We start from the raw sequence: 23,405 nt of genomic DNA, 5'->3' as shown, positions 1-23,405 counted from the left end.
CATTGTGACACCCCCCTCCCCAAACTGAGCTCTCCAGCTAATCTTCCTCTGCAAAGATCTCCTGGGTAGCTAAGCAGATTGCAGGGTAACCGAAACAGTACAGCTAATTACGGAGGAGGATTACCTGCCTCCTGTGCGCCACTTACCTCTGTCCGTATTTGCTTCTATCTATAGCTGTCTCAGCCACACAGGGCCTTCTGCTTCCCTTCTGTGCAGTGCTGGGGAAAGGTTGTAGCTCAGCAGGAGAGCATATGCTTGGCATGCAGAAGGTCACAGGTTCAATCCCCAGGGAAGTTTATTTGGCACCTTCATTTTTGATCCCCTAGAAATCCAAACCTCCTTCTAAAATAGAGGGTGGCTAACCCATGGCCCTGGATCCACATATTATGGGACTCCAGCTCACATCTTCCTTAACTAGCAGAGCCCAATGGTCAGGGATTATGGGAGTTGTAGTCCACCAGACACATAAAGAGCCACAGATGAGCTGCCTCTTCTCTAAAATGCAAACCTTGGTGATGTTGCTGTCTTTCCTGCTGCCCTGTCATTCTCCACAATCCTTGGCAAGAGCTTCCTTCCTCCTCCTTCCAGCAAAAATGTCTTCCATTATTAAAGCCCCTACGTAAATTATTCAGGACTCCCTCGAAACCTTTTCACGCTGCCTGAAACGCCACGTCTGATGGAAGCTCTGCAGCTGCCAAAACCCTTCGCTATGCAATATGTAGGTGACCTGGACATAGGGGACTGGTATTGAGCCAACAGAACCATATAAAGTGATAGCAGCAGTACTAGCAGTTCCCCAGGGGTGGGGGAAAACTGATCATGATGGATTACTTTTATATAAAAAGGTGGGGGCGCTTAAATAATTCCTAGCTAACTCCAAAGGCAGATCCTTGGTGAGAGTCTGCCCAGGGTTTGCGCAGTGGGCTGCAGCGAAGTTGCAGCAACAAGCACACCAGCTTGACATAAACAGGCTCTTCCTAGAGACCCCCATTTAACCACTTCTCAAATGCTTAACCTGATCACACTGGGATCCACTTCAGTCTCCTGTAACTGTCCCTAAAATACATCACAGGAAAGTCCCAGTCATGCCACACTGAATTATTTCACTCCCCACAGAGTGCCTATGGAAATCTGATTGCTCTCTTTTTAGAAACTACCCTGGTCCCTCTAACGCAGATTGAAATCCTTCTCAAGAGGCGCTGCCCGTATGCCGTACTGTTGTTAAGTACCACACCATGCATTCACACCAAAGTTAGGGTCACCAGCTTTTTTTTGTTTTGTTTTCTCCAGCTCCTTCGCCTTTAACAACAGCCCAAACTGCACGCAGTAGCAGGTGATAACGCTGATCAGTATTCCATTAAAAGACTCCTCTACATACAAGCGCAGGAAGGGCTCAGAGACTGGAAACTACTACCAGATCTCTAGTCCTTGACAATTTCTAGTAAAGGCAGATTGCCAAAACCTTATGTGTGTAAACATGCTTACATAAGTCCTTACACACTTTCCGGCATCCTTTGCTCAGACGCATGTAACACTGAGACGATTAAATATGGCTATCTATCTATCCTTCCCCTCCCCAATGCGTTGTTATGCATGGGGCAAAGATTCCGACTGATCTAGGCTACTGAGTACAAAATCAGCATGTGGTGGTTATTTTGGGTGAATTGATCAAGAGAGAGAGAAAGCGTGTCTGTGGTGAAATAGCTGAAACCACACCAACCCACACCCTCCCATTCAGAAAAAAATACTGCATAAAGATGGAGCTGGGAGTGGGATAGACCATTCTGCTGCATAACAACAGGGGGAGGCTAGCTGCTTCTCCCCCCCCCGTCCCCCGCCTACTCCCCATTTTCCATTTGCAACTCTACTACCCAAGCCTTTGGTTCTCAGCTAGCAAGCTGCGCCCTCTGTGCTTTGCGCCGCTCGTTTGACGAGATGCTCTGAGCTGTGCTAATGGTCTATTTCCGTCCCTCCCTCCTGTAGACCCCCCCTATTTGCTGAGGCCACAGTGGACTCTTCCCAAGCAGGTGGACCGCAGACTCTATAAATAAGGGTGGGTAGGGGCAAGTAGAGGCTGCATTGCAAAACAGCGCAGGAGGGGAGCGTGGGTTGTGTTTGTTCCGCTTATACACGCGTTTGCAGCCCCTCTGCTCGCTTTGCACAACTGTTTGGCCTCTCGCTGGGAGGAAGGGAAGAGGCGCGTGTCCTCCTGTTAGATTCATGTTGCCCACGGAGGTCGGGGAATTGCTGGTCTCGCAGGGGATGGAATTCTGGACCAGCCCTGCCTCTTACGACGAAGTCAACGGGAACACGGAGCTGGCTGATAACACGGACTTGATATCCCAGGAGCTGGAGGAGGGTGAGAAGGCAGGGGGATAAATGGGAGGTAGGGTTGGGAAGAGAGGGCAGCGCGGGTGCGAGGCTTGGGCTCGCAGATTGATGTTGCGGTCTCTGACCTTCAGTCTCCTTTGAGCTCCTGAAGATGTTTGTGAGCAGACGACCTGACCTGGTGGTGGTGGGGAGATTGGAAAGCATTGTCCAATCTGCTATAAGCATTGCCCAGATGCTATATGGTAGGGATAGACGATGGGTTTCTGGTGGGTATATATATATATAATCCTTTATCCACCTGTGTGCTGAGATGGAACAGAGTTGTTGAAAGGCTTGCCTGTTATTATTTTACTTAATGGACTTCTGCATCACTTTTTTTTCTCCCTTTACAAAATGTAAAGCGACTTACAATATAATGCAATGCAAAAATTAAAAGCGAGATGAAACCAAAACAAAAGGAAAACTAAAAACAGTGATAGACATTTAAAAAGCAGGCCAACAAATCCGAGCCACGGAGAGAGAGGCTGCAGTGTCTGGACCCTGCTCTACCTGACTGCAATAGATGCTGGGCAAGTGTGTGTCTGGGAGAAGCTGGCAGTTACTGCCTGTAACCCACTTTTCTTCCAGAAGGTTATCAAGGAAGTGTGACTATTCTTTTCCGCTCTCTGTAGGGCTGGCATTCCCAACCCCACCCAGGCTCTGCCCCTGTGGCTTCAGCATCCACCTGACACACACTTGCAGGTGTGTGCTTTCTCCACCACTTGGTTGTCACAGCTGAAATAGCCTCCCTGGTTTTGTTCCTGCTTTTCAGGGATGCTCTTGAAGGCCCCAGGAGCTCAGCCAGTTTTAAGGGACAAAGCTGGCTCCCAGCTCGATGGTTTAATCCACTTTGTTGGAGCTTGCCTCTTCAGGCTGAGAAAAGAACCCAGAAGTCCCGACTGACTCTCACTTTACTCCATTGAGTCTTGTTTGTTTTATTTAGCATTGCACTTCCATCCCACTTTTCCCGCAAGGAAGCACAAGGTGGTCACATGGCTCTCCCCCCCCCCCTGTTTTTAGCCTCGCAACCATCCTGCGAGGGAGATTGTGTAGAGAAACAAGGCCTGGCTCAAGGTCACCCAAGTGGCTGAGTCAGGATTTGAACTCTGGTATCCCAGGTACTGGTTGGACACTCTAACCGCTACACTGACACCTTCCTCAGTTGGGAGTAGAGAGAAATCTAGAGTCTGGGATCACCATTGTAGGTAGATGGTCCGTCCTGCCTTTCAACAGGTGAATTAGATCAAATGACCTTTGCAGATTTTTCCATCTTAATTCCCACTTCTTTCTCTTCACCACCCACCAAAACAAAGCTGGAAGTGAAACTTCATGATATTTGGAGTTTAAGATCCCATGCAGACAGTTAAACAAAAATTATATGGGTGTGTGGCAATTCATTACTGTTTACTGGTATCTCATAGGGAGGAATGGGGCAAGGCCTAATAGTTTAAAGAGCTCTGGAAGTGTTTTTTTGGAGTGAGGGAGGAGGAGAATAGCTGTTTTCTTCCCCTCAGAGTTGTCTCTCTATTAAACTGACAAAGAAGCGTTCCTATTAGACCCTTGTTTAAATGTAATTAAGCATGGTGATTTTGAGGGGCTGGGTGGTCTCCCTTGTGTGAAAAACAATGAAATGTTTGAGGTGAGCAGAGGGTTCCCTGATCTATAGAGAGAGAAGTTTTGTAAATAAGAGTTTTAATCAACATTTCCTGTAGAAGAATATTGGTCCTCTAAAAGCAGAGCAATCAAGGACAACAGACTTCGAAAAGGGAGGCGCTCCGTTTTCTGTTAAAAAATAAATGAGGCGTCTGAGGATCTGCACAATCTCTGGGCCTCATATGTTCTTTCATACATGTTTGTATAGGAATAAGACCTGGCTTTGGGAGAAAAATGTATTATGCAGGATCACTTGCCAAGAGAACTGGGGGCAGACTGCAGGTTCCTTTCATTGTTGAATATATACATTTTTTTTTCTATGTTCATATACAAAATTGCCATGTGTGCAATGGGACGCTGGGAGTTCAATAGAGTTGAATTAACATATGCCTCTCTTGATGACTCACCATTAGATTTTCTGCACCTGCACTTATGGCTGCCTTGTAGGAAAATAAATTATCTTGTGATTGAAAGGATTCCAGGTGATGGGGGAGCACTGCCTTTGAGGTTTGAAATGCAATGGCTCGTTCCTACATGCAATGCCATGGTTGGGTTATGATTGAACCGTTGAACTTGCTTGTGTGAACTTAGCTCTATATTATTTTTTCCATGGGTTTTTTAATGAACTTGGAGGTGTGGGGTAGGAATGTCCACTCAGTGATTCATAGGAATGCTCTGCAAAAAGCAGATGTCCTACCAATTGTGTGATGGTCCCTGGGCAGGATAAGGTAGACCAGCCTTGCAAATAAGACAAGGAAACAAACTAGTTGAAGTCTTGGGTAATTTGTCTGAATGTGCTGCATTGTTTGCTAGGTATTGTAGTATATCAGCCTTGGTGTGACCAAGGCCCCTTGCACCTCCAGTAGTTTAGCATCACTGTTAGGTTTTAATAGATGGCTTCTTTCTTTCAGTTGGTGCTGGCTGGTGTTCTTTGAGGACAGGTAGAGCAGAAGACAGGGAGAAGGTGGAACTGGTGCCAATGGGGACTGGTAGGGTGGGTGGCAGGTAGACCAACAGTAGGGGGCGCCAGAGCTAATGCCACCACTCTCTGATTGGTTGCAAGAAGGAAGGCAGTCAGGTAGGGGCTGGCTGAGCCTGAGAGCAAACTCAGGTGGGTGGGGCAGGCTCTCATTCACTCTAATGCACCATCCTTCTCTGCTAATTTGATGGCATGCGTGTGTAAGATTGGTTGCTCTTTTTGTGTGTGTGTAAGCTGCCTTGGAATTCTATCTATATCATCTATATATCTATATATCTCTCAGGCCACACTGTACTGTTATTATTTTCTAAAACATGATTAGAGACAGTGTTCATGAGATCAGCCAATATGCTCATACCTATGTAGGATCAATACATAAACCAAGATCCAAACAATTCTGTTCCCAGCTACCTGTTTCCTCCTTTTCCTTGGGCCTTTTGTGTCTCAAGTCGACCTGCTTCGTGGGCTGAGATTTGAGTTGACCGTCTGGCTGCGAAAGGGATCAAGGATGCCTTCTGCCCGCATCCCATTTTGAAGTTTACCTCACGATAGCTGCCCATTGTTTCATTTATCACTATTAAGCTCCTGGATTAAGGCCTAAATAAAGGCCTTAATCCGAAAGCTCAATAAAGATAAAATAAATACTGATCATTTATCTTCCTTCTGAATATTGAGGGGGTATTTTCTCTCCAAGGTATTTGAGGACCGTTACAATGAGAGACAGGAGGACAATATTTCTGTTTTAGTGCTTATTGATTTATTTTTTATATATATAGAAAATGTCGGTTTTATTGCTGTGTCCTGCCCTGAGACTATTTGACAGTGAAGAAAGGGAAGGAAGTTTTGTAAATAAACTAAAATAATGCTGAAGCAGAAATTGATTTCCTTTTGGGGAGACTGTGTTTTGCTTGATGCTTAAGGATTCTAATTCTGCTTTATGTGGGGTGAGGGAGTCATTTTCCTGCCAGCACACTGACTCTGGGTTTGGGGCTGCAGATTTTTCTTTCAGCTTACCGTTCCTAAGCCTTAAAAGTGTCCTGGCTTGCTTGAAATGTATGGTGTTGTGTTATCTTGTGCTGTGTACTATATAGATTATTTGGTGTGATGTATGCGGGGGCAGGGGGGATGTGTGAAGGATTTAGCCTGGAGGCAAGACTTGAACTTGTTGATCTGAGCTCTGTGGACCCACTGGAAGCCATATTCCACCGTGGCTGCAAGGATTTCACCTGTTTAAAAGCCTTGATGAAGTGCTTAAAAAACAATGTTATTCGTTAATCACTTAAACATGCTCTTCTTTCAGGCTTGGACAGTTTTTGAAATTCGCCAGGTGCACTTTGCAATTGCCATGGGTCCAAATGTGACCACATGAAAATCTCTGGATGCCAGGTTGCCAACTGGGGAAAGCAAAACTTACCTAGAGAACCTGAAATATTTTCCTTGAAGCTTGAACTAGTTTTATTGTGGATTGTTTTGTTTCATGTTTTAATGTGTTGTAAACCACTTTGAGATTTGTTCCTTAAAATATAAAGAGGTATAGAAAGGAAATGAGCAATATTATCAATGTTCATCCAGTGGGGAGGCGAAATGGCACCTGGACATTCCATTGTGGCGACTGTAACCTAGGTTTAAGGTACCATTTGGCGCCAACTAACATATCTTTCTAGCACTGCTACCTGGTGATGCCAGGGACTGAACATTCCTGCATCCTCCTGCAGACTGAGTTGTGATCTATGGATCACGAGTATTGCCAGCACCCTGGTCCTTGTTCATCAGGTCACTCTTATCTCCCCTGTGCACCAACCACAGCAGAAAGGGAGCGACTTGCGATAGCACAATTGTCAGGAGCAGACATGTCTGAAACTTGGGGGTGTACCAATGTTTAGAGTAAATAATGGAAGCTGCCTGATACGTGTAATGAACCACCCTTTGACAACAGGGTGCTCTCGATGCGCTAGCTATAATGTGTAGACCAGCCTTTCCGATGGAGGGCGAATAACGGAAGGGGATAAAAGTGAAGCATATTAGCAACATGCCCCTAAAGACTTCAGTTTTGGAAATCCCACTAGCAATGGCGTTTCACATTCCTTGCACTTAGTAATCCTCACCACACCCTTGCAAAGTAGGTCAATGCTGCTTACTTTTAATGTTACGGCTTATAACAAGAGGCTGCCTGATGTGTTTTCAAAAGGGGCATATTTTGTAATGCTAGACCTGGAAGACTGGAATGTCCGAATCCTTAAAATCTTGGACACTGACTTGTTTCCTATGTTTGTGATACAGAAGTGAAGGAGATGGTAGAACGGCAAGTTCATGCTGGCTATGCAGGGGAATAGCTAGGTGAACAAGGGCCACGGGCAACTGCGCAGCTGGCTTGTTTATCCCTGCTCTGCTGGAATTCATGCTCCAATTATTTCCAATTATGGCTCACATGGATGATGAGGTGCCAAAGGGAGGGGGTCCCCGTATGGCATGAAGGGGGCTGGGCAGGCAGGCGGGCAGGACCATCATGGCGTCTCCCCTCTGTGCAGACATGCCACTAGGCACGCACGCAAGAAAGGAGGCGGGGTTAGCTGTCTGGCTTGCTTTAATGGCCGCCGGGCGGGGTAGGACTGGACGTCCCGCCTGGCTGGGGGGGGGGGAGTGGACAGGGATCATAACCACTTTGACTGTGGCCCGACTCCATTGCATAACAGCCTCATCCGAGAAGTGCATAATGAGATTTGATGTCGTCTCCGATAGTTCCAGCTAACCTACTTTCCTTGCGTCAGACGGCTGTGGCTGGGAACAGATAGGCTTAGCTCTGCAGGGCAATGATCTGCAGTTTCTTGAACCCAACAATAAGGGTGAGAAGCCGAGGTGAGCAGGAGGACTTATTTGGGACCGTGGCTCTGAGGGAAACCTTCAGAGCATTCTGGATCTCTGGAGCCCCCTTGCTTGGACATTTCTCTGCTCCCTTTATTTCAGACTACAGTGGTACCTCAGGTTACATACGCTTCAGGTTACAGACTCTGCTAACCCACAAATAGTACCTCAGGTTAAGAACTTTGCTTCAGGATGCTTTTGGAGGAAACAAAAATGCTTTTGGAGGAAATCGTGCTCTGGCAGCGCGGCGGCAGCAGTAGGCCCCATTAGCTAAAGTGGTGCTTCAGGTTAAGAACAGTTTCAGGTTAAGAACGGACCTCCGGAACGAATTAAGTACTTAACCCGAGGTACCACTGTATTAGCACAGTGCATAACTCCTGTTGGAATGGTTGCAGGGGCAAAAGCCCCCAAGCAGGGCAACGTGGTTCCTGGATCTTAGATCTCGATTTGATCCGGTGGAATGTGAAATATTTGTTTCCCCCACCTACAGCAGATTGTGCTTGAACAAAATGGAAATTTAGAGGCAACTGTTTACAACTGATTTCCTAGTGGGATGGGTCGTATCTCTGAGGCGGATCACATGGTTTGGCTGAATAAGGTCTCAGGTGGAACCCTGGCGTTTCCAGGCAAGGCAGCGAATCACTCCTGTCTGTCTGCATGGACCGGAGGTAGCCAATGTGTTTTCCTCCAGATGTGGTTGGACTCCAGCTGCCATAATCCCTAGCCATTGGTCATGCTGGGAGTCAGGAGACCAACGTCAGCAAGACAACAACTATCCTTGATATAGACAATATTGAGGTGGATGGATCAGTGGTTTAACTATGCACAAGGCAGCTTCCTAATACAGCCTAGATCTAGGCCCTCAAGCTACAGTTCCCCCATTAGCTTCATCCAACATGGCCGACATCCAAGAATAATGGAAGTTCTCCGCCATTGTGGAGAAGGTTTCTCCAGAGTTCCCTAACTACCTACTTCACGCATGACCTTGAGTGCCTTTTAGAAACAAAACAGTTTATTACTGTGCTGAAAATTTTGGAGAACAGGTTGAATCACATTGGATGAAGCATTCATCATAAAGGCACTTCAGCCCAACAGAGGCCATTGTGGAAACATATTCTTTTTGTTTTCTTCTGACAAACATATGTTGAATTCTTCCTGTCCCTCATTAACATACATCCACAGGGTGGATAAAAATAAATGTGGTTTTTTTTTTAAAAAAAGGATTTTTTTTATTTAAATCAGATTTTTTTGATTTACATTGGATTTTTAAAATAAAATGCTTTTGGAGGAAAAATCTTTCTAAAGATAGTTTTCTATTTAAGTTACATTATAGTCCAAAGGCTATTCAGCAGGAAATAAGGATTTGTTTTAACTTTTTCATGTATGCTAAAACTCATCAGTTAACAAACATTATACAGTGGTACCTCGGGTTACATACGCTTCAGGTTACATACGCTTCAGGTTACAGACTCCGCTAACCCAGAAATAGTGCTTCAGGTTAAGAACTTTGCTTCAGGATGAGAACAGAAATTGTTCTCCGCCGGCGGTGCGGCGGCAGCAAGAGGCTCCATTAGCTAAAGTGGTGCTTCAGGTTAAGAACAGTTTCAGGTTAAGAATGGAGCTCCGGAATGAATTAAGTACTTAACCTGAGGTACCACTGTACATTATACATATGCTATAATGTTATTGTTTTAATTAAATAAATTGTTTAAATTGTTTTTAAGGAAATGATTATTTTTGTCCTTCCAGTAAAGTACAGAAGAAAAGTTCTCCAAATATAAACAGTTAACTTATTAAACCTCACAATCATTTCATAATTATGTCAATGTATTTCTAATAGTATAACCGAACCAGCAATTTTTGATATAACTATAAAAACTACTCTGAAAATTTATTATTCCAAAAATGAAACCTTCATCTGGTTGTAAATATTAAGATTATACCAGCAAGAATGAGTCTTTCTGTAAAAAATATATGATTTAAATCAAGTCTTGCTGAGTAGTGATTTAAATTGATTTGATTTCAATCAAACCCACCCTGTACATCCATAAGACGCCACACTTATAGATAACCATTTTGTAATTGACATCCTGTTGCCAGTCCCTTTTGGTGGCTCTGCTGCACAGTTACTGGCTTTAAGAGGGGAGAGAGGTCACTTCCTTCAGTCTCTTGTATTGGGAGATGTCAGATTTTCCCTTGCAAAGAAAGACCATGAAGCCAACCTTAGTGAAGGAGCCTTGGGCAAAAGGTGTGTGTGGGGAAGTGATGCAAATCTGATTGGAACTGACACTGCCCTTAGAGAGAGGCTAAATAGGGCAAGATTGACTCTGTAGAGGAGCTTGTTTGAGCACCGGAAATGTCTCCTTCAATCCCATCTTGGCCTGGCCGTGTTTTTCCTTTTCTTCTCTTTTCCAGCTTGAGACAACGTGCATTTCACTTAACACCAACACGCTTCTGCTTCGGAACGGGACGTTACTTGTCCCTACCAGGAACCAAATTTAGTAAATGCAATTTATACCATCTACTTGGCCCTTAGACTAGAGTGGAGCATTTTCACACACTGCGTTATAAAAACACCTTTGAAGCATTTCTTGCGTTCTATGTGAATATTGTTAACTGTGGGCTGGAAAGTGGGAAGAGAGCAGTTTATAAATGGAGCGAGTCTTCTGGCCTACGTAGCTGACATTGTTGTGTTACAGATGTGGGGGAATGAAAAAGGTAATTGTTACCTGGAAAAAGCTTAGGATCTGGCAAACCTGGGTTCAAATTCCAGTAGTCTTGAGGGTTCACTGAGTAGTTTTAAGCAAACAGAGAAAGTGGGAGTCTCTGTGACTGTTAGTCCTTGCAGAAAACCGGTTTCCTGTAGTGCAAGTTTTACAGTCACAAGCCCTTTTTTTGAGCTGCATGGTCTTGGCTAAAGAGGTGGAAATGTGGTTTGGGGTCTGTGTATGCTGTTATTGTTGTTAAAAAATAATTCAAAGGACAAAATCAGCCTTCTAAGTTGAAACAAATGAGACAGCCAATGCTGCTGGCACAATACTGGCATAATGCTAGCAGAATGCTTGACTCTGTTGTTTTCCCAATAAATTTGTGCGCTAAGCTTTGGGGAGTGTTCCTTCCTCCTGGAATAAAAGTTATCTCATGGCTGGGTGTGTTCTATGCCAGCACCGAAAAACGACTGATGATGACGACTATTATTAACAACAGAATTCAGCATTCTGCAAATCTCCACTTTCATGATTTAGTTGTAAGTCTCTGTCCATAATGGCTGAAAACATATGCTTTGAATAGTATGGGAAGTGCCTACTGAACAGGGGTGATGATGGTGCAAGTTTCTTAAAAAACTTGTGTCATCGCACAAATTTGCATTATATTTGCATCTGCTTCTTTGTAAGTGTGAATGCAGATTTGGGCTGAATTTCAGACTTGTGGGGTGGAGGGAACCTCAAACTCTGGCTGTTGTTGTCAGGGCATAGGAGCCAACTCCTAGGGGCTAAGGGGGCTTTGTCCCCCCCTGTGGGTTAAACCACAGAGCCTAGGACTTGCCAATCAGAAGGTCGGCGGTTCGAATCCCCACAACGGGGTGAGCTCCCGTTGCTCAGTCTTTGCTCCTGCCAACCTAGCAGTTCGAAAGCACGTCAAAGTGCAAGTAGATAAATAGGTACCGCTCTGGCAGGAAGGTAAACGGCGTTTCCGTGCGCTGCTCTGGTTTGCCAGAAGCGGCTTAGTCATGCTGGCCACATGACCCGGAAGCTGTACACCGGCTCCCTTGGCCAATAAAGTGAGATGAGCGCCGCAACCCCAGAGTCGGCCACGACAGGACCTAATGGTCAGGGGTCCCTTTACCTTTACCTTAATAAAATATTTGAGGGGGCCGAACCACCCTAAAGATGATGGGCATTGCCATTCAAATGTGGTGTGTGTGTGTGTGTGCCTCATCATGTGATCAATTATATGTGGCAGGGCTTACCTGCCCCCCCCCAATATTTTATTCAAGTTGGCACCCTTGTATCAGGGCTTGCTCTGATGAGCGATAACAGGCTTTTCTGAGCCCAGTGCATTGGATGTGGATTGGGCCCTCAGCCTTGCCTGAAATCTGTTGGCCACAATAGCTTGGGTACATATCAAACAAGCCTGGGCAAGTAAAGATGGCACATGTCTTGGGGGTCTCACTGGCACTCTGGTATGCAGTATGCCCAACAGCTCTGTAAGCAAAGGTTGTTTTTTTAAAAGATCGTTTGTGTTTGTGAGTATGTTTTCAGTAGACTTTCTTCTGGTGAAGGGGATAGATAGCACAGCAGCTGAGCCACTGCTTTGCATGCAGAAGTCTCAGGTTTAATCCCTGGTATCTCCAGGTAGGGCTAGGAGAGACCAACCTCTTGCCTAATATCCTGGAGAGGTGCTGCCGGCCAGTGTCCACAGTGCAGAGCTCACTGGAACAATGGTCTGATTCGGTATAAGGCAGCTTCAGGCTAGGACCCTTGTACCTACGGGACCGCCTCACTCGGTATGCCCCACGGAGAGCCTCAAGGTCCATAAATAGCAACACCCTAGTGGTCCCGGACCCTAAGGAAGTTAGATTGGCTTCAACCAGAGCCAGGGCCTTTTCAACACTGGCTCCGGCCTGGTGGAACACTCTGCCTCATGAGACCAGGGCCCTGCAGGATCTGATTTCTTTCCGCGGGGCCTGTAAGACAGAGTTGTTCCGCCTGGCCTTTGGCTTGCAGCCAATTTGATTCCCTCCCCCTCTTTCTTTTTTCTTTTTCCTTTCTCCTCCTGTGATGAGGCTGCATTTTAATATTTTAATGTTTCAATATTTTAATTTTGTATTTTAATCTTGTTTTTAAGTTGTAATCATTCAACTTGTTTTTATTATTGCTTGTTAGCCGCCCTGAGCCCAGCCTTGGCTGGGGGGGCGGGGTATAAATAAAAAATATTATTATTATTATTATTATTATTATTATTAGAGAATGAATTAAAGGTGCCTCAAGACTCACTTTTTTTGCAGGAGGGATATAGCTGCATTTCCAAACTTCAGGTTTGCACCTTTGAAGTGGAATAATGAAGGACTCTATTGCCCTAGTGCAACAAACCCACTTTAAAAAAATGACCGGAGTGTGTGTGTGAATGAACGATTGACTGAAAGACACACAAACACCCCAAAAGCAAATTGGGATGAATGTTCGTTATCGTGTAACGGCCCCGTATGGATGCTCAGTAAAGGCTGGATATGGTCTGACCTCGTAAGCTATGCACAAAAAATCAGGGTGCATGTTGAACAATCAGGCCATCTTGAGGGGCCCTAACTTTTGCAAACTTAAGAAGATGCATGCAAAATATGTTTAATGTTCATAATTCATACGAATCATAGAATTCAGATTTACTTTGTTTAGGATTTTGCTCTTTGATCTTGATGCTTTGTAGCATGAGGTACACTGCCCTAAGTTCTTCCTGCCTTAACAGGATTACTGATGTACAGATGTCAACTAACTCTTCCCCCCCCCCTCTTTTCCCACAGTGCTCTGTTCTGAGCGGGTTAGCAGGATCACTAAGACCTACCATGACATAGATGCCGTCACCAGCCTCCTAGAAGAGGTAAGCTTCCTTTGCTACTGACTATTTGAAGTTCAAACACTGCGCCAAGTCCTGTTCAAGTCATATAGTGGGGTAGGAGAGGTGAAAGAAAAAAATGTATACATGTATAGAAAAATGATGTATAGATGGTATTTAACTCCAACTAAATTAGCTAAGGGGACGCGGGTGGCGCTGTGGGTTAAACCACAGAGCCTAGGACTTGCTGATCAGAAGGTTGGCGGTTCGAATCCCCACGACGGGGTGAGCTCCCGCTGCTTGGTCCTTGCTCCTGCCAACCTAGCAGTTCGAAAGCACGTCAAAGTGCAAGTAGATAAATAGGTACCGCTCTGGCGGGAAGGTAAACGGCATTTCCGTGCGCTGCTCTGGTTTGCCAGAAGCGGCTTAGTCATGCTGGCCACATGCTGTACGCCGGCTCCCTTGGCCAATAAAGCGAGATGAGCGCCGCAACCCCAGAGTCGGCCATGACTGGACCTAATGGTCAGGGGTCCTTTTACCTTTACCTAAATTAGCTAAAATGTATAGAATGAGAAATAAGAATTGTTGGAAATGTAATGCTAAAGAAGGGGATTTTTACCATATGTGGTGGACATGCTATAAAGTTAAACTATTTTGGGAAAATATTTATAATGAGTTAAAAAAAATGTTTAGGTATATCTTCCCAAAAAACCCTGAAGCATTTCTGTTGGGTATGATAGGAGAGGAAATACCAAAAGTCGACCAGAAATTGTTCATGTATGCCACTATGGCAGCTAGAACTTTATTAGCCCAAAAGTGAAAACAGCAAGAATTACCTACGGTTGAAGAATGGCAGACGAGGATGATGGACTATGCAGAATTGGCAAAGTTAACGGGGAAAATCCGAAACCAGAGTGACCAAGTGTTCCAGAGAGAGTGGAGTAAATTTATTCAGTATATAGACAATCATTGTAAACATATAAAAACACTAGCAGGATTGAGATAAACCTCACAATGTTTAATAGAAGGAAGCTTCTACATGTGCTTAAAGACTAAAATAATATTAAGGGGAAAAGCTAGAATTGAGATGGTAGAAATGTGTGGAAATAGGATGTAGGTATACAAAAACCAGACGATGGGATGGAGGGAAGTTGAGTGGCTCAGTAGAGCTAAAAATTTGTAAAAGGAAATAAGATGTTATATTAATGTTAAAAATGGAAAACCAATAAAATATATATAAAAAGAAAGAAATCACATCCGGCAATCAATGTGCCCCTTTAGTTTCAAATAGCACATGGGTAGACGAGTCTAAAAAGCCCAGGACACAAATTTTCACATGCCCATCTAGCAGCTATGGTGGGTCACTTACCAGAAGTAATGTATTCAGCGTTTACTCTGGAGGTGTATACTCAATTCTGACCAAACTAAGCCTTCTGATGTATATTTTAATCTAGGAGGCTTAGTACTCTGACATAGCTCAGTTGGTAGAGCATGAGACTCTTAATCTCAGGGTCATGGGTTCAAACCCCACATTGGGCAAAATATTCCTGCATTGCAGGGGCTTGGACTACAGGGCTCTCTTGCTCCCTTCCAATGCTACGATTCTACAGCTCAGCCTACCTATGAAACCCAAGGGGCACATTGGTTGCCGGAGGTGAAATATATTTGCATTATGTTCAGCTCTCCTACCCCACTAATAGAAGTGATGGCAGTCCCCAATAGATGGATAAAGTCAGCTGGCTATTCAACAGTCAGGAAAAGTCCCCCAAGAAGGATCTTGATTTGGAGTGGCATGGGCAAGAAGGGAGTAGTAATAATAATAATAATAATAATAATAATAATAATAATAATTATTTATTATCTATACCCCACCCATCTGGCTGGGCTTCCCCAGCCACTCTGGGCGGCTCTCAACAAAATATTAAAAAGACAATAAAGCATCAAACATTAAAAACTTCCCGAAACAGGACTGCCTTCAGATGTCTACTAAAAGTCAGGTGGTTGCCTTCAGATATCTTCTAAAAGTGGGTTAGTTCTTTATCTCCTTGACATCTGATGGGAGGGCGTTCCACAGGGCGGGCACCACTACCGAGAAGGCCCTCTGCCTGGTTCCCTGTAACTTGACTTCTCGCAGTGAGGGAACCGCCAGAAGGCCCTCGGTGCTGGACCTCAGTGTCTGGGTAGAATGATGGGATTGGAGACACTCCTTCGGATATACTGGACTGAGGAGCTCTTGAAAAGTGGATGTTTCAGAATCAAATTTCAGCAGGCAGCATGGAGCAGGGAAGGGAGAAGGAGGAGGCGAGAAGCCTGCTCTGTTATAACTGCTCCTGTGCTTTCCCCCCATCCCCACAGAAGGAGCATGACCTGGAGCTAGCCGCCCGCATCGGACAATCGCTGCTGAAGCAGAACCGGAGCCTGTCGGAACGCAACGAACTCTTGGAAGAACAGCTTGAATCGGCAAAGGAAGAGGTGAGGAAGCCCAATACGGTGTCTGTTGCTGACCAGGGAGGAAGCTAACGCTACGTACGCATACATGAAACACAGGGAGTTTGTTTGCCCCCACCCCACCCTACTCGGGTTGGATAGAAAGTGGAGAGATAAGCTGAGGGCTGGGAGAAAAAGTGAGCTGGTTGTGTGTATGGCAGTAAATGCAGGAAGGATGCATGTAGGGAATACCGTATTTTTCGCTCTATAAAACACACTTTTTCCCTCCTAAAAAGTAAGGGAAAATGTGTGTGTGTCTTATGGAGCGAATGCAGGCTGTGCAGCTATCCCAGAAGCCAGAAGAGCAAGAGGGATCTGTGCGCAGCCTCTTGAGCGCAGCTGGAGCGCTCCTGCCTCTTCACTCAAGAGGCTTTGCGTTGCTTTCTTGATTCTTGTTGTCCTCCTCTAAAAACTAGGTGCATCTTATGGTCGCGTGCGTCTTACAGAGCGAAAAATACGGTACTTTTCTGTTGGGTGCATAGGGTATAGAGCAGTGTTTCTCAAGCTTGGGTCCCCAATGGTTGTTGGACTACAACTCCCATCATCCCTGACCACTGGTGCTGCCAGCTAAGGATGATGGGAGTTGTAGCCCCAACAACAGCTGGAGACCCAAGTTTGAGAAACGCCAGTCTGTGAGCTGCATCCAGCTGAAGTTTATTCAGAATAGGACCACTGAAATTAATGGAGCTAAGTTGGCCGTGTCGGTGGGTCTGCTGTTGAGTAGAACTATCACACCCCTCACCAACTCTACTTTGCACCCTCCTTGAGTGCTTTTGCTTGGCTGGAATGTGTCCTTGAACTGTAATAAGGCCTCTTGCTTGCCTGGATAGAGAGATGGGTGTCTGTGTATTAAAACTTCTGACTTTGCAAGGCTGGAATGTATCCTCCTCAATGAAGATAGGATGTATAGCTCAGTCAGTAGAGCATGGGCCTCTTAATCTCAAGGTCATGGGTTCGAGTCCCAAGCTGGGCAAAACGGGGCTTGAATAGATGACCCTTTTAGTCCCCTCTGATTCTTTGTTGTGCTCAGTTTTGCCTCTGACACCACTGGTGTGCAGTCACTGGAAAGTTGTCCACAAGGGAATGCAACCTTTTGGGCCTCAAAATGTCCCCCACCTCTGAACTACTATAAGATCTGAAGTTAAAGGGTAGCAGGGCTTTCAGATTAGAAGGTTTAACTTCTGCTTTTTTCTTCCATGGAACCCATTGTGCCTCTTCTCTCTCCCCCATCCCACTTCAAGATAGCTCAGCTTCGCCATGAGATATCAATGCGGGACGACCTTCTGCACTTGTACACCAACAGCACAGAAGAGAGTGAGCCGACTTCTGCCACCTCCACTCCGTGAGTATCTCAAGCTGGGGTGGAAGGGAAGACCTTCTGCACAAGTCAAACCGTGTAATTTCTGCTGCCATCCTCCTGGCGAGGCCCTCTGGCGGCCGCAGCTGACTGCCCATCCTCCCCATGTAGCGAGACGAATCCGATGTGGGACGAGGAGAAAGAAACCCCAGCTAGAGTCTTTCGAAATTCTGTAGTGTACACCGTTCATACCAGCAGATCCGAAAAATGGCTAGTGTCTCCCCTGTGCTTTTCTCTAATTGCATTAAATGCAAAATTAAAACGGGAAGAGCCATCTGTTTGTAACACGGAGCTGTTGTTCTTCGTTTAACCAGCAGGTGGTGTGAGAGATGCAATGGCCTTGTGGGTGAGGGGGGAGGTGGGAAGAAATACCGTATTTACTTGAATCTAAGACTCACCTTTTTGAGCCAAATTACTTTGCGAAAACTAAGGTGTGCTTTAGATCCGATGGCACATTTACATTCGCCAGCAAATACTTTCTTTGGATTCAAGGTTCTGAAAATGGAGGTGCGCATGAGATTCGCTGGCACGTTAGGCAAAGGGCCCCTGACCATTAGGTCCAGTCGTGGCCGACTCTGGGGTTGCGGTGCTCATCTCGCGTTTTTGGCCGAGGGAACCGGCGTACAGCTTCGGGGTTATGTGGCCAGCATGACTAAGCCGCTTCTGGCGAACCAGAGCAGTGCACGGAAATGCCGTTTACCTTCCCGCCGGAGCGGTACTTATTTATCTACTTGCACTTTGACGTGCTTTCGAACTGCTAGGTTGGCAGCAGCACGTTAGACTCAAGTAAATACAGTACTACAGTTCTCATGGTTGAACTTGAACTTGGATGTTCCTCACCCAACAATATCTTTTCTAGCTACATTGCCACTCACCTCAACTCCTGTGTTGTTGTTGCTATTATTATTATTATTATTATTATTATTATTATTATTATTATTACTATTATTAATTTATTTATTATACTGCCCTTTATCAAAAGATCCCAGGACAGTGTCCAACAATAAAATCACATTACAAAGCACCAGTAATATAAAGCACAATAAGAGACAGCATAATAATAACAACAACAAAAGCAACCTACTCCACCAAGCTTTAACAGGCCATAGATTATTTAATGGCTAAATGCCTGGGTAATGAGGAATGTTTTTGCCTGGTACCTAAAGACATGTAATGATGGCTCCAGGTACTCCAACCATCTGCAAAACGCCTCTTTCACCACTCTGATTGTATCTAGGCCAGATCCAAGCTAGGAGTAGGCCAGCAAAAGACACTCAAGGTCAGAAGGCCTGACTCCTAGGCGAGATTGAGCCCTGCAGTACCTCTGCTTCAAGAAATGAAACATTAATTCCAGGAGCCATCTCTGGCCACTGCTATCTTCCCTCCCCTCTGCTCTTCTCATGACTACATCTCTCTCCCCCTCCCTCCCCACAGGTTGCGGAGGAATGAATCTGCCCTCTCTTTACAGCAGTGTTTTCAGTATGACACCCTACAGCAGAAGCTCAAAGGGCTGGAGGAGGAGAACCAGAAACTGCGGACAGAGGTGAGGTTCTGAGTTATGCTGGGCTGGGCTGCATGTGTATGTGATGTGTATGTGATTTGTCTTCTCTATCTCATTGTCCAGTGATCAAGGAAAGACACTCGGCACACGCTCAGATGCTTTCCCTCAGCTGAAATCCTAGAATCCAAACTGGAATGCAAAAATCATGCAGCGTTTAGCACAGGTGTATTGCAATTGCTACAACAGGCAGGAAAATCATTAAGTGGTCTGCAAAGACCGTTGGCCATTTTGAAGTGGTCGATGGAGGGGGGCATAAAAAAAGCTCGGGAACCACTGTCTTAGAAGGTTTTAGGTGCATTATCTCCCAGAGTGCTGCTACCTTTTCACAACGTCTTAGTGTAAAATAAAGATAACCCCTTAATGTTATATATGTCTCTTTGAACCCAGGTCACAAGCATTGCCACGGAAACCTCTCAATATGAGGAACAGGAGCAGAAGCTGATGATCGACTGCGTGGAGCAATTTTGTATGTTCTTAGTTTTGGGCAGGGAGCTTGAAATTAAAGCCCTATTAATAGCAATAGAAGGCTGCTTTCAGGGATAATTCCAGGACTGGAGGGATGATATTTGGGGGGGGGGGAGTTTTCTGGTGGGGTGGGGAGGCAAAGAATAACCCAATCCTCTGTATCTGCTCTGACCTGCCTCCGCTCTGGAATTAAGTTTTAAAACAGTCCTCTATTATTTGTCTGTGTGTGAGAGAGAGGAGGTGTTTGTGTGTGCGAGGGCTCCCCCACATATTTACACATGTGTCTTGCCCTGCCCTCTTCTGTAACCCTTGGAGGCTTGGCAAAGAGGGAGAATGGCTCTTGGTGTAAATAAACAAAAAAAGGTTCCCCAAAAAAAGGTACACACTTACCTGGGAGTAAGTCCCCTTGAGCTCAGTGGTCCTGCTTCTGAGTAGATACACGTAGGAGCACACAGCAAGAGTTTCCATTAAAACACATTCATGCATTTATGTCCCACCTTTTCTCAAAGGAGCACAAGGTGACACACAAGACTCTCCCCCTCTTCACTGAATCCCCCTGACAACTCTGTGAGGTAGTTTAGCCTGACAGGCAGGGACTGTCTCAGGGTCACATCCTGCAAGCTTTTATTCATGGGTGAGTGGAGATTTGAAATCCTGGTCTCCCAAATCTTAGTCTTAACTGCTACATCACAAAGCATGTGTACAGTCTCCAAAAGTGAGGTTCTGATCCCAACCACCTTCTGTGGATGGAGACGATTCATACATGTTCCCCCTCTAGTACCATCATAACTAAAAAATACTTGAGGTGTGGGGCATGTATGAAAGAAGGTGGCTTTTGACGTGGGAAAGGGCGGCTTAAAATGACCTCTGATTACAGAGGTCCCTGACTCTCAGGGATGCTTAAGGAAGGTGGGGCACACTAACAACAACAACAACAACAACAACAACAAATAATTTATTATTATTTATACCCCACCTACTGGCTGGGTTTTCCCAGCCACTCTGGGCGGCTCCCAACATAATATTAAAAACACAGTAAAACATCAGACATTAAAAACTTCCCTAAATAGGGCTGCCTTCAGATGTCTTCTAAAAGTCAGATAGTTGATTATTTCCTTGACACCTGATGGGAGGGCATTCCACAGGGCGGGCGCCACTACCAAGAAGGCCCTCTGCCTGGTTCCCTGTAACCTCACTTCTCGCAGTGAGGGAACCGCCAGAAGGACCTCGGACCTGGACCTCTGTGGGACAGAAAACATATACGGGGGCGGAGGAGGGTGGGTGGAGTGGGCTGGGGTGGCAGAAAGCTTTGCCCCACTTTCTGGTCTCCTGGATCCTGCCGTGGGCATATTGGAAGCTGTGTCCTGGTGCGTTGCATGCTGCTGGTGTCTCTTGAGTTGTAATGATCCTGTGTCTCTCTTCCTACTACAGCGGATGCTAGTCGAGAAGTGGTCCTGCTCTCCGAGGAGCTGGCCCGCAAGACGGAGGACACGGCACGGCAGCAGGAAGAGATCAGCCAGCTGCTGGCGCAGATTGTGGAGCTGCAACAGAAGTGCCGCGCGGTAAGCATAAAACGAAAGGCCGGTTGGGGCCAGAATGGGCAGCCAGAAACAAGGGTGCTCCTTTGTGAAGTCAAGGGTGCCTCAGGGAGGTGGGTGTGATACAAGGGAACATTCCTAGCATATCTAGGAAGTCAAGATGAGCAGCCCTGTGTTGCAGTGGATGTGTCAATGTGTACAGCGCTCCCTTTAATTAAAAAAACCCAACCAATTAAACTCTTGGATTATGCTGAAATGGCAAAAGTGACCGGGAAGCTCAGGAACCAAGAAGACCAAATGAATGAATGAATGAATGAATGAATGAATCTTTATTTGCGCCAGCCATCGGCGATGGCAATAAAACAACAATACAACAGACAAAGAATAGAAATAAAAAGTCAATGATATCAAATACATTTTAAGGTTTTGAATCAATAGTCAAATAGTGGATCTTATTCTGATTGCCCCAGCTAAAAACCTTTCAACCTTTGCTGTCACCTGCTCATCTTGGTCTGCCAAGAGAAAGGACACTGTGGCAGTGGCTGGGAGACCTGGAATGGACAATAAAAGAGGGGTGATCTCATTCCTCAAGTCTTTATAAAGAGTGCAAGAATACCAAAACTTTAACAAAGAGTGTGTGTGGGGGGGTGGAATTATAATTTATCCTGGAGACCACTGTAAGCAGATGAAAGTGTTAGCAGGACTGCAATAACTCTTGTAATGTAGCAAATACAATCGTGCCTCTGCTCCCGAACACCTTGGGTGTCGAACGTTCTGGCTCCCGAACGATTGAAAACCGGAAGTGAGTGTTCCAGTTTTTGAACATTTTTTTGGAAGCCGAATGTCCAACGGGGCTTCTGCTATTGTTTCCGGTGCGTCTGCGCAATTGGAAACCGATCGGAAGCCGCACCTTGGTTTTGGAACATTTTGGAAGTCGAACGGACTTCCAGAACGGATTCCGTCGGACATCCGAGGTACGACTGTACTATGGAGACAATGGAGTGTTACAAAATATGGACTGCTGAATAATATGCAGTTGAAAGGGTTGACAATAGGACCTATGGAGGGTAAGGTGGGAAGTCCAGAGATTCGTAGGAATCTTTAAATATGGATGTGTATGATTGTATTGCCATATTCTTATAATTGTAAAATCAAATAATTTTTTTAAAAAACAAAACCCCAAGGGCACTGTGGATGTTCCTGGTGGCAATAACTCTTATCTTTCTTCCTCCAGTATGGTTCAGAAGTGGAGGAGCTGCAGCAGCATCTTACTGCTGCCAAGGAGGTTCAGCAGCAGCTGCGAACAGAGGTTTGTATCCTTGGAGACGGGGCGGCGGCTGGGGTGGTTGTGGTGGGTGATGGCTGGTTGCGTCTGTCCAGTACAGAGAGGAATCTGAACAACAACAAGCAACACGTCAGCTAATAATATACTGGCAATATTTTTATAACTCTATGCTGTTTCAATATTCATAAACAGAAGACATATAGTATGTGCATGGAGTCACAAACTAACAGCAATCAAATAAATGTTCCGTGAACAGGTATGGTAGGATGGTAAGTCAATGTCAAAGATGATGGAAACGGAAACAGAATGCCTTTCCCACAGTCAATATCCTACAGACGTGAGATGGTGGGTGCTCCAAACGTCGTAATAGGGTGCTGCGAGCACAGCAGCAGACAGTACAGGATAACAAACTGTTTCAGTGATAAATCTTCATCAGCAAATTAATACAGTGGACGCTCGGGTTGCGAATGTGATCCGTGTGGGATGCACGTTCCCAACCTGCAGCGCCATGTCTGCACCCGCGCAATTAGGTGCTTCTGCGCATGCGCAAGTGCTGAAACCCGGAAGTAACCCGTTCCAGTACTTCCGGGTTCAGTGCGGTGCGCAACCCGAAAACGCACAGCCTGGAGTGTCTGTAATCCCGAGGTATGACTGTAGTCCCCAAACGTACATCAAATGGCCAAGGATCAGCTATCACTAAAAAGTATAGTAAGCTGATGTGTTGCTTGTTGTTATTCTGAGTGCCCTGTTTTCCAACATGGGGGATTTTCTTTGGTGTACAGTACAGGGAGGAAGGCAGAGATAGAATTGTAGAGTTAGGAGAGACCACAAGGGTCATCCAGTCCAACACCCTGCAATGCAGGAATCTTTTTGCTCAACGTGGGGCTCGAAACCGTGACCCTGAGATTAAGAGTCTGACACTCTACCAGCTGAGCCACTGCTCAGCTTCTGTTGGAGGAAGTGCACTTCTGAACACCACTTGCAGGCAGCCACAGATGGGGCAGACCGCTATTGCACTCATGCACAGCTTCCCATCTTCCCCTAAGTATCTGGCCAACTGTTGTGAGAATGGGATGTTGTTGGACTAGCTGGGCCTTTGGCCTGGTCGAACAGGGCCCTGTATCCGTTTTGTGCCAGCCTGCTTTGGCTCTCCCCACTCACATATGTTTCCTAGGGGTTCTCCGACGGAAGGGCATGACGGTTGAACAAGTTTTAATGCCAATAAATACCTATTGTAATGCAAAAAAGGGGGGGGGGTAAAAAGGTCAGGAGATCATCACTGTTGACTGATATCACAG

At 45.6% G+C, this 23,405-nt stretch overlaps 1 protein-coding gene across 2 annotated transcripts in view; it reads left to right on the top strand.

The window, feature by feature from the left end:
• The first annotated feature begins 1,865 nt into the window (after positions 1-1,865).
• LOC128399687 (trafficking kinesin-binding protein 1-like) overlaps positions 1,866-23,405 on the top strand; it is a 33,807-nt gene continuing 12,267 nt past the window's right edge. The window contains exons 1-8 of one of the 2 annotated variants that reach the window (XM_053361351.1): positions 1,866-2,359; positions 13,383-13,459; positions 15,770-15,886; positions 17,143-17,243; positions 18,693-18,801; positions 19,207-19,285; positions 20,716-20,846; positions 22,057-22,131. In XM_053361351.1, the coding sequence (XP_053217326.1) occupies positions 2,221-2,359; positions 13,383-13,459; positions 15,770-15,886; positions 17,143-17,243; positions 18,693-18,801; positions 19,207-19,285; positions 20,716-20,846; positions 22,057-22,131 (828 nt within the window). In that variant the 5' untranslated portion in view covers positions 1,866-2,220. The remainder of the gene's footprint in view (positions 2,360-13,382; positions 13,460-15,769; positions 15,887-17,142; positions 17,244-18,692; positions 18,802-19,206; positions 19,286-20,715; positions 20,847-22,056; positions 22,132-23,405) is intronic. The other variant, XR_008327254.1, reaches the window with a different exon arrangement.

Source organism: Podarcis raffonei, chromosome 13, assembly GCF_027172205.1.
Source record: "Podarcis raffonei isolate rPodRaf1 chromosome 13, rPodRaf1.pri, whole genome shotgun sequence".
In the NCBI taxonomy this organism is placed as follows: Eukaryota; Metazoa; Chordata; class Lepidosauria; order Squamata; family Lacertidae; genus Podarcis; species Podarcis raffonei.
This window is presented reverse-complemented; position numbering and strand designations above follow the sequence as displayed.